Below are 11735 nucleotides of genomic sequence, written 5' to 3'. Positions count from 1 at the left end.
CTACCGTTATGGGGCGGCGGCGGGGGAGGCGGCAGAGGGTTGCCCGGCGGCGGCGGGAGCGGCGGCGGCGGGAGCGGCCTCCGCCGTCCTCCGCCTGCCGCCGCCGTGGCGGGCGGCGGCTCGGGCTCCAGCTCCATGGCGGTCAAGAGGGCGGCGAAGGCAGCAGCGGGGGCGGCGGCCCAGCCAGGACCACCCCGCGCCCGCCGCCCCGAGCGCCCATCGCCGCCGCCCCTCCCGCTCCTTCCCCGCCCTCGCTTGGCCGGCTCGCCCGCTGCTGAGGCGCCCCTCACGACGGACCGGCGGAGCCCGCGCCCCGCTCGCCCTGCCGCCGCCGGCACCGACCGACTGACTGACTGACTGAGCGGCCGGCAAGACGAGCGCGCCGCACGCCCCTCTCGCGACTGCCCCCTCCCCGCGCACGCGCGGGAACGGTTCCCCCGCCTCCTCCTGCTGGGCATGCCGGGAAACGTAGTCCGGCGCAAGGGAGAAACCACTTTTCAGGCCGCGAGGAGGAAAAGAAAAGACAAGCCTCCCGCCCTGCCCCCTTTCTTCCTTCCCTCAGGAACTTCTCGGCGTGACTGTATCATCGAGCCCGGTCCGAGCCCCGCTGGTGACAACGCCGGGTTCCTCTTTCCACCACCTTCCCCCCCCTCTCCTCCAGAGCACAATGGGCTCTCCCAAGCGTCCCCCTCGCAGGGCGGGGCTGGCCACGCTCCCTCGCAAAGCCCCGCCTCCGTCGTGAATATTCATCGACCGCTGCTTATGAATATTCTCCCCCGGCTAAGTACCGCGGGAGTTTTGTCTCGGGAGATGCTGTGCGGCGCGGAGCCCGCCTCTCCTTCGGGGAGCCTCGGCAGTCTCTGGCCGTGTAAACGCCTGCCTGTCCCCTCATCCGGATTGCCTGGTTTCCGCACTAGGGGGCGGAAAGCCCGCAGCAAAGACTGATAGCTCAACCCCCGAATCTATTTTCCCAGCCAAGTGTCAGTCCCAGGGCAAATGAAGCCCCGAGGAAGAGGAGGCCGAGGTGCCCTAAGCCACCCGCTCCCTGCCTTGCCTACCTCACAGGATTGTTGTGTGGATCTAATCTGGAGAGACTCTGAAGTGTGCCTGCACTGAGAGAGCAAGATGCAAATTGATGGACAAAGAAACAAAGTGAAATGCAATTGGGGGAAGTGTCGGTTAACAATGTTGGTTCTTCCATCTCCTAGGATGCCCTTCCGATTGATTTGGTTTGCACCGAACCATTTACTCCTGCAAATGTTGAACATATTGCTATGTTCCTCACTTAAGATATTTCACATCACCACCCATCCGTTTAAAACGTTTAGGGCCTAATTCATTTAGGGCACCATCTAATGCAGGCTGAGACAGAAAAAAGTCCTACAACTCCCAGCATGCCCCATGCTGACGGGAATGCTGGGAGTTGAAGGAGGTTTTTCTGTCTAAACTTGCATAGGATTGTGCCCTTAGACTACAATAAAAACATAAGAAAACCATGTTGAATCAGACCGGATCCATCTAGTCCAGCATTCTGTTTACACAGTGGCCAACCAGCTTCCCATGGGAAACCCACAAAGACATGAGTGCAAGAGCACCTTCCAGCCCATGTTCCTGAGCAACTGGTGTACATGCTGGAGGTAGCATATGGCCATCAGGACTAGTAGCCATTCATAGCCTTCTCCTCCATTAATTTGCCCAGTTCCCTTTTAAAGCCATCCAGATTAGTGGCCATCATAGTTTTAACTCTGCACTGTGTGAAGAAGTCCTTCCTGTTATTTGTCCTGAATCTCCCACCAATCAGCTTCATGGGAGGACCCTGTTGGGTTCTCTTATTATGACAGAGGCAAAAAATGTCCCCCTATCCATTTTCTCCAGACCATGCATAACTTTGTGCACATCTATATTGTCTCACTTACTCGCTGTTTTCTAAGTTAAGCAATCCCAGCTGTTGTAATCTTCCTTCCCTGGGGAGTTGCTCCAGCCCCTGGATCATTGTAGTTGCCCTTTTCTGCACTTTTTCCAACTCTGCAATGTCCTTTCTTAGGCATGGTGACCAGAACTGTACACTGGATTCTAAGTGTGGTCGCACCATAGATTTATATACAGGGAGCATAGTCTTGGCCATTTTATTTTCAATTCTTTTCTGCATGCAAAGCAGGGGCTCTACCATGAACCAGGAAGAGCACAGGAGAGTTCCATTTATGTTCCCGGACTAAATTTGTCCCTCTTTCTCGAGGCAGGACTGTACCATCTGCTTTTGATGTGCCGGGCTCTTTCCAGGGCAGGCTGCAGAAATTATACAGGCAGCAATGCAGTTGGTGCTGCACTAAAGAGGCCCTAGCCTTCTCCAACCTGCGGTCCTCCTGGTGTGTTGGACTAAAACTCCCAGCATCCTCAGCCAGCACACTGACTGTGGGCAGCGGGAGTTGTAGTCTGACACATCTGGAGGGCCCCAAGTTGGGGAAGGCTGCGCTAACGGTTCCGTTATATCTTGGACCGGGGTGGTGGACCCCCCCTCCCCGTGATCGCTTTGTGGAGGGGAAGGCTGCCACCCTCCCCTTTCTTTGGCTCTGTTGAACCCCAGTTGCGAGTCTTCCACACCCATTCAGCAATCCCCACCAGCAGGCCCAAGGGAGGTGGCCAACCCATGGAGCAGGCCAGCGCAAGTCTGGGAAGAGGCCTCTTGTTGTCATGGGTGGAACCTGCACAACAAAGGAAACAGATGCAGAAAAGAGGCTTTGCACAGGACGAAAGAGGCAGAGGCCCCTTCAGGGCCTAGCGGGTGCCTGCTTCAGAGGCAAGGGCTTGACGTCCTGGTTCCACATCACTTTTCCATTGTTTTTGCATATTTGTGTGTGTGCGTGCTGCCAAGTCATGCTTTGGAAGCCACAACTGGCCTCCCTGCAGAGTTTGCTGTGGGGAAGAAAGAAAAAAGACTTGGAAAGGTGGTCCCTTTTTCAAATAAAACAGCCCTGCTGGATCAGACCTCTTTTTAATGTCTGGCGTCAGCCTTGAATCACACAGTGTTGTTCTTTTCAAGGGGCTGCTTCTGAGCATGTGCAGAGTGCTAATCCCTCACCGCAACATATTCATAAGCAGTATTCATTTTTGAAGGGAAGTGTGAGAATGGGACAGGCAAGCTTTTTGCCCCCAGGGGCTGTGTGCAGCGTTGGATGGTGGGCTGGGGTGGGAAGGCCCTGGGCTCCCCCTTCCCACTTTCTTGCTTTCTCTCTCTCACATACATAGGCCCCCTACATGTGGGAACAGGGAAATTTAAACCTCCCCTCCAGCTGTACTGAAATTTCTTGGCACATTCCCCCCTCCCTAGCTGACTGGCATTCATAATTCCGCTCCCCTAACTACTAATCATTTCGTGGTTTCCCCGCATTTGTATAGTTTTTTCCCCATTCTAAAAAGTTGAAATGCCTCTCCTAAGACTTAGTTGCTGGCAGCAAAAGCTTTAAGCTAAACCAGGGTGGTATTTTTGGCCCCACCACTCTTGCCTTTCACCCCACCCACCACTGGAATGTAGCACACACAACCCCTAGAGCTTCTTCAAAACGGAATTTGGACCCCAGGCTGAAAGAGGTTCTGCACCCCTGCTATATGCCAGCCACCTCCAGTTCAGATGCACTCTTGCGTGCTACATCCCTCTAAAAAGTGTAGTCCTCTTCCCAGAATGTTCTGCCCTGGTTGACTTGCTCCCCCCCTACTATCGAATCATAGAATACTAGGGTTGGAAGGGGCCGATAAGACCATCGAGTCCAACCCCTCAATGCTTGTGGTTTTGCTGATGTGGCAAGCAGAAGCAAAACAGAACTAATCAGAAGCTGCCACCCACCCCTGCGTTCCGCCATTTCAGATTTTAGTAGGGGGAGACTAAGGGCGCAATCTTATGCATGTTTAGACAGAAAGAACGTCCGTCAACTGGCTGGGGCACGTTGGGGTTTGTCGGACTTTTTATGTCTAAACATGCATAGGATTGTGCCCTAGGTTTTAACTGAGAGGCTCAACAGACTGCTGTTTAATATTCCATAACATCTAGGTTAAATTGTAAAAAAGAAAGCTTTCTTTTTAAAAGGATCATTTTTCTACCTCATTTGGCAGCTTTAATCAATCCTGAATTGTCTTATGGTTATGGTTGATTACTTGAGATTGCTTGCTTGAAGTTGTTTTAGATATACAGTCAGGGCCAGAAATATTGGAGCAAGGATAACTGTTTTGGCAGTTGGCCTCTGTACACCACCACATTGAAGTTGAAAGGAAACACACCCAAATGGGAGCAAAGTCAGGACTTCCAGCTGTAATTCAAGGGGTTTGACAAAAGTGAGGCACTAACCATTCAGGAAGGACAGCCAGTGGCACGCGCACACACCCATCGTTGGTGGCTCATAAGTAATGGAACGAATGGCTGACAAGCAGCGGCATGGCCAGGTGTGGCCTGTTTCCTGGGCGCCCCATGATCCATCAAGCAGAGAAAAGGCCTGGAGGTGCTTCTGAGTGTTACATTTGCATTTGGTAGCTGTTCACTGGAACTCCCAACATGAGGTCCAAAGAGGTGTCCATGCGAGTGAAGGAGGCCATCATTAGGCTGAGGAAACAACATAAACCCATCAGAGAGATAGCAAAACAGTGGGAGTGGCCAATACAACTGTTTGGAACATCCTGAAAAAGGACTTAACTGGCAAGCTCAGCAACAGGAAAAGGCCTGGAAGACCACGGAAGACAACTAAAGTGGATGACTGCAGAATTCTGCTCATGGTGAAGAGGAACCCTTTCACAACATCTAGCCCAGTCAAGAATGCTCTTGCGGAGGTAGGCATGTCATTGTCAACATCTACAGACAAGAGACGGCTTTATGAATGTAAATACAGAGGCTTCACAACAAGGTGCAAACCACTGGTAATGCTCAAGGACAGGCCAGATTAGCCTTTGCCAGCAAACACCTAAAAAAGCCTGCCCGGTTCTGGAATAAGATTCTTTGGACTGATGAAACCAAGATTAACTCATACCAGAATGATGGGAAGAGAAAAGTATGGAGAAGGAAAGGAACAGCTCGTGATCCAAAGCATACCACATCCTCTGTCAAACATGGTGGAGGCAGTGTGATGGCATGGGCATGTATGGCTGCCAATGGAACCGGGTCACTGGTGTTTATTGATGACCTGACTGCTGATAAAGCAGCAGGATGAATTCTGAAGTGTATAGGGCTATACTTTCTGCTCAGATTCAGCCAAATGCTGCCAAACTGATAGGGCGCCGGTTCATATTGCAGATGGATAATGGCCCAAAACATACAGCAAAAGCTACCCAAGAGTTTCTGAAGGCAAAGAAGTGGGATGTTCGTCAATGGCCAAGTCAGTCACCTGATCTCAGCTCAAAAGAGCATGCTTCTCACTTACTGAAATCAAGACTGAAGGCAGAACGACCCACAAACAAGCAGCAGCTGAGGGCAGCTGCAGTCAAGGCCTGGCAAAGCATCTCGAGGGAGGAAACTCAGCATTGGGTCATGTCCATGGGTTCCAGACTTCAGGCAGTCATTGACTGCAAAGGATTTTCATCCAGGTATTAAAGGCGATCCTTAAGTTTGAAATGATGTTGGTTCGTTCCGTTACTTATGAGCCACCAACGATGGGTGTGTGTGTCTGCCACTGGCTGTCCTTCCTGAATGGTTAGTGCCCCACTTTTGTCAAACCCCTTCAATTACAGCTGAAAGCCCCGACTTCGCTCCCATCTGGGTGTGTTTCCTTTCAGCTTCAATGTGGTGGTGTACAGAGGCCAACTGCCAAAACAGTTATCCTTGCTCCAATATTTCTGGCCCTGATTGTATATTCTCTTGTGTATACTGTTTGTTCATGTGGGTTTTTTTTAGGTAAATGGCTTTTAACCTCTGTATACTGTGTCTTTAATGTTTTAATCTTTGTAAACTGCCCAGAGAGCTTTGGATATTGGGTGGTACAGAGATGTAATAAATAATAAGTTAAAAAAACATAAAATTAGCAGCAAAGCTCTCACTGCGCTGCAGCAGCCTTTTATCAGCCAAGGCTCAAAGACTCTGCGCAGCCCTAGGACAAAGGCACATGGGATTCTTTTCATGTGCCCTTCTGGGTGTTGGCAGGCCAGTTCTGCTGGTCAGTAGAGCACATGATGCCGAGGTTAGGGGTTCAAGCTGTCTGTTTGGGGCTGGATGGCAGCCACAACTGGGTTCTCTTTATTTTGGGTCATGGCCCGAATTTGGCGCATGGCACAACCAATGTGTCAAAGCTAAGCATGGGGCTGGCCGGGGCCTGGATGGAATGGCGGGATATTAATAGAAGAAGGACCAGCTGTTGTGAAAGTGGGAAAGGTAGAAGAAAACTGGAATTTACCCTGAGCCACAGTGATAGGTTGGGACACATGAATGAAAACATAAGCGCATAAGAAGTGCCCTGCTGGATCAGACAAAAGGTCCATCTAGTCCAGCATTCTGTTCACACAGTGGCCAACCAGATGCCTACGGGAAACCCACAAGCAAGACACGAGTACAACAGCACACCCCCACCCATGTTCCCCAGCAATTGGTGCACATAGGCATACTGCCTCTGGTCCTGGACTAGCCCTCAGGACAGGGAGCCATCGATAGCCTTCTCCTCCATGAATTTGTCCAATCCGCTTTTAATGCCACCCAAATTGGTGGCTACACCTTGTGGAAGTGAATTCCATAGTTTTAAATCAGTGCTGTGTGAAGAAGTCCTTCCTTTGATCTCTCCTGAATTTCCCACCAATCAGCTTCATGGGAGGACCCTTTGGGTTCTAGTATTAGGAGACAGGGAGAAAAATGTCTCCCTGTCCACATTCTCCACGCACTGCATAATTTTCAATGCCTCCATCATGACTCCTTTTACTCACTTTTTTCTAAGCTAAACAATCCCAGCTGTTGTAACCTTCCCTCATAGGGAAGATGCTCCTGCCCCTTGATCATTTTGGTTGCCCCTTTCTGCACTTTTTCCAGCTCCACAATGCCTTTTTTAGGTGCAGTGACCAGAACTGTACACAGTATTCTAAGTGTGGTTGCACCATAGATTTGTATAAGGGGAGTATGACCTGCATAGATTTCCAAAGTGAGTTGGGAGTGCAAGGAATACACGCTAGATGGCAGCCTTGGGCCTGTCCTGGCCTCTGCAGTCTTCTCTCTGGCAGGAGCCATGATGCATGTGATCTAATTAAAATGCCATTTGCCCTCAGGCATGGTCCTCCTTCCCATTCAATCTTTTCTTCCTTACAACACCTGGGGGGAGCAGATTAGAGTATTCCGGGGGATGGGTCCTGTTATCTCCCTCCTTTGGGCAGCACATAACAGTTTAAAGTGCTTTAGAAATAGAATAACAGAGCTGGAAACGCCCTTGGAGGTCATCTAGTCCACCCCCTGCACAATGCAGGATGTGCAATGTAGGATCTTGCAACTGCCATCCTGGCCAGACAGCTGTCCAGCTTCTGCTTAAATGCTTCTGGTGAAGGAAAACCCAACACATACCCCGAGAGCCATGAGCCACTAAGAGGCTGCACTCCCTCCCTCCCAGGAAGATCAGGAGCAGCTGCAGAGACCTTGTTTCACCCTTCTCTTCGAGAAAGAACACCAATACAAACTCTGAAACAAAGAACTGGGGCCTGGGGTTTGCTTTTTTCCTCCTCCCTCCCACTCCCATTTGCTTTTGTGCTGTGTCTTTAAGGTCGCAAGCCTGAGGGCAGGGGCAATCTCATTATGAATCTCTGTAAACTGCTCCAGGAGCTCTTGGGCGGTGGGAGCGGAAGAGCGGGGTAAAAAAAATGCTATGAATAAATAAATAATAGTCACCTGATGGCACTGCTGAATGGAATCCATAGATCAAACTTTCCCAACCAGATGTGCTGGCCTACAACTCCCATCATTCCCAGCCAGTGGGAGTTGTAGTCCAACACATCTGGAGGGCACCAGGTTGCAGGAAGGCAAATGGAAAGCAAATGAGTCCAGACAAATGGAAGTCCTTTCTGCCAGGCCTAATGAGCCGATGGAAGCTGCAATCCTATATACCCATTTACCTTGGTCTAAGCCCCATTGAACTCAATGGGATTTACATCTGAGTAGACATGTACAGGATTGCACTGGGAATTCACAGCCAGTGAAGACTGCTCTGATGGCAACATCCCCCTCCAAATCTTCCAATGCATGGCAATTAAATTATAATGTTTCCATTGGTGCCAATATTTTTCTTAAATTCAGCTGCCATGCAGGGGGATATTTCCAGGGGGATCAGAACTGGGGAGTGGAGGGCTACCCTTTCTTCCTTGTGCCCCCCCATCCCCTCTCCACATGGCAGTTATGCCCAGAAAAAAAATCCTTCCATTGATACCAATGGAAATATTGCCCCCCCCCCATCTTTTAAGTGCCTTGCAACACCCCTGCTTAGGGGCTTTCTGGCTTCATGTACGTGGAACGGTAGCCGTGGCACCCTGTCCTTGTGCCTGGATCCACTTTGTTTACAGCCGGTCACGCTTCTGCCATGCAAGTGGTCCAGGCGCCATGCAAAACGCCTTTCCATACCCCAGCTATGTACGAGCTCCAGGCGCCAGCACTGTCATTCTCCCAAAGCTGCTCCACGCCTCTTACCCTGTCAGCTGTCTACACATACACGCAGCTGCCCCTCCTCACAAGGCCTGCAGATGTTTGCTGCCTAGCACTCAGTCCAGATCATCGGGGGCCCTTCAGCCACGAGAGGGGCATTTTCCCATTGCACCACATCGGTCCAGCTCTCTCTCCCCACATGGCACAGCCAGACATTCCTGACTTGCAGGACTGACCAGGTCTTCAGCTGACTGAGCCACTGGATTATGGGGTCATGACGGTTGGTTTATTGTGCTGCTCGCCAGGCTCGGCCACCTCTCTGCCCCATTTCTCCCAGATGTACCCACGCATGATCCCATTCTCCTGCTGTTTGGCAAGCCCCAAGCAAGGGATCTTGTTAGTAGCACAAATCTGGACCAAAAGCTCACAGAAAGAGGTTCTGGAGTCCCCCGACTGCCAAGATTCCACTGCATACAAGCTGGTTCTGCCTCCTTGGGGAGGGTGAAATCCGCTCTGCACATGTTCAACAGCACCACCTTCCTTACTACCCTTTGGTCAACAGGCCAAGGCTAAAGTTCTGACGTTGAAACAGTTTCCAGGGTTAAGACCATCCGTGTCAGACTTCCCAAATCTGGTGCCCTCCAGATGTGTTGGACCACAACTCCCAGCATCCCCAGCCAGCTGGCTTGGGGATGCTGGGAGTTGTAGTCCAACATATATAGAGGGCGCCAGATTGGGGAAGGCCAATCTATGTGTTCGATGTCATTGTTAGCCGAATGTATGATGTTCTATGGATTTCAGTTGTAAGCCACTCCAAATTAAGAGATCAAGGAAAAGCAGAATTCTAAATAAATAAAATAAATGTGCACACTGCAAATGTCGGATTTCCTCCTCTTGGGGGGACCCTGCAAAGTCTGAGTTTGCATTCTTATATTTGGTTTATAATTTCCCCCTCTTCTCCTTAACTCTGGAATACCACTAACCATCACCACGTTTCAGCAGGGAGTTTCACAGATCCTGATGCTGCCAAGTCACCTAAGGCTGCAATCCTATACACCCACTTACCTGGGAGTAAATCCCATTGAACTCAGTAGGTTTTGTCTCTGAGCAGGCCTGCTTAGGATTGCCTTGTAAGGCAGGGGAAGGAGGAAAGACAACACTTGGTTCTGTCTATGGAAGCTCCACCAGCCTTTTCTCCAAGAAATAAACAAAACATAGGTGGACATTATGTAAGCTTGTATTACTTTATTATGTTTTAATGATTCCAGCAAGCTTCCTGAACTGGTTGAAGAGGGGTACATTGAAAGGAAATAAATACTAACCCTAATAAATAAATTTGTTGTTCAGTCGTTCAGTCGTGTCCGACTCTTCGTGACCCCATGGACCATAGCACGCCAGGCCCTCCTGTCCTGCGCTCTCTCCCGGAGCGTGCCCAAGTTCATATTCATTGCATCCGTGATGCTATCTAGCCATCTCATCCTCTGCCGTCCCCTTCTCCTTTTGCCTTCAGTCTTTCCCAGCATCAGGGTCTTTTCCAGGGAGTTTTCTCTTCGCATTAGGTGGCCAAAATATTGGAGCTTCAGCTTCAGTATCTGTCCTTCCAATGAGCAGTCAGGGTTGATTTCCTTTAGGATGGACTGATTGGACCTCCTTGCAGTCCAGGGGACTCGTAAGAGTCTTCTCCAGCACCACAGTTCGAAAGCATCAATTCTTCGGCGCTCAGCCTTCCTTATAGTCCAGCTCTCACAGCCATACATTACTACTGGGAAAACCATAGCTTTGATTAGACGGACCTTTGTCGGCAAGGTGATGTCTCTGCTTCTTACTATGCTGTCTAGGTTGGCCATAGCTTTCCTCCCAAGGAGCAAGCGTCTTTTAATTTCATGGCTACAGTCACCGTCTGCGGTGATCTTGGAGCCCAAGAAAGTAAAATCTGTCACTGCTTCCATTTCTTCCCCTTCTATATGCCAGGAAGTGATGGGGCCAGATGCCATGATCTTAGTTTTTTTAATGTTGAGTTTCAAACCAGCTTTTGCACTCTCCACTTTCACCCTCAACAAGAGGCTCTTGAGATCCTCTTCGTTTTCTGCCATTAGGGTGGTATCGTCTGCATATCGGAGGTTGTTGATAATTCTCCCGGCAATCTTAATTCCGACCTCTGATTCATCCAACCCGGCATTTCTCATGATGTACTCTGCATATAAGTTAAATAAGCAGGGTGACAATATGCAGCCTTGTCGTACTCCTTTCCCAATTTTGAACCACTCGGTTGTTCCATGTCTGGTTCTTACTGTTGCTTCTTGACCCTCGTACAGGTTTCTCAGGAGACAGGTAAGGTGGTCTGGTACTCCCATCACTTTCAGAATTTGCCGCAGTTTGTTGTGATCCACACAATCAAAGGCTTTAGCGTAGTCAATGAAGCAGAAATAGACGTTTTTCTGGAATTCTCTTGCTTTCTCCATGATCCAGCGAATGTTGGCGATTTGATCTCTAGTTCCTCTGCCTCTTCGAAACCCAGCTTGTACTTCCGGTAGTTCTCGGTTCGCATACTGCTGAAGCCTAGCTTGTAGGATTTTGAGCATCACCTTGCTGGCATGTGAAATGAGCGCAATGGTGCGGTAGTTTGAACACTCTTTGGCGTTGCCCTTCTTTGGAATTGGAATGTAAACTGACCTTTTCCAGTCTTGTGGCCACTGTTGAGTGTTCCAGATTAAATACTAACACTTAAAAGTAGTTTAGTTAAAAGTAATATTAAAAAAAGCAAATCTCAGCACTCAAAATTCAGTCCTATGTTCCATGGATCGTACTCTCTAGTAAGGATATTCAAGATTACAGCCATAAATGGTAATAGATTAATCAGTTAATCACAGGTCTTTTACAGGATGTAGTTGCTAAAGTAAAAAGAAGGGTGGAAGGCCGAGAAAGCGGAGGGGGGGGGCTATCCCTCTAGGGCACCAGGGCAGCGCACAAACCTCAGTCCCACTGGGAGATTACTCGTTTATTTGATGCACTGTTGTTCTCCCCAAGGGCCATTCACGCCCGCGTGCATGATCTATCCGCTCCTCTTTGTCCTCCCCACCCCCAAAAAGCGCGCGGGGGGGGGGGGGCACACACCATTCACGGGGAGGGGAAGTTCGCTTGGGAAAATAGCTCT

The 11735-nt window shown here is 49.9% G+C and overlaps 1 protein-coding gene across 2 annotated transcripts in view; it reads right to left on the bottom strand.

Annotated features, from left to right (window-relative positions):
* NR6A1 (nuclear receptor subfamily 6 group A member 1) overlaps positions 1 to 458 on the bottom strand; it is a 116536-nt gene extending 116078 nt beyond the window's left edge. For both annotated transcript variants that reach the window (XM_084821228.1, XM_084821229.1), the window contains exon 1: positions 5 to 458. In XM_084821228.1, the coding sequence (XP_084677354.1) occupies positions 5 to 458 (454 nt within the window). The remainder of the gene's footprint in view (positions 1 to 4) is intronic.
* Positions 459 to 11735: the final 11277 nt, after the last annotated feature.

Source organism: Heloderma suspectum, chromosome 14 (genome assembly GCF_057233095.1).
Source record: "Heloderma suspectum isolate Gila_16-S chromosome 14, 16-S_ref, whole genome shotgun sequence".
Lineage (NCBI taxonomy): Eukaryota > Metazoa > Chordata > Lepidosauria > Squamata > Helodermatidae > Heloderma > Heloderma suspectum.
The sequence above is the reverse complement of the archived record's forward strand: the minus strand, read 5'-3'. Positions and strand labels throughout refer to the sequence as shown.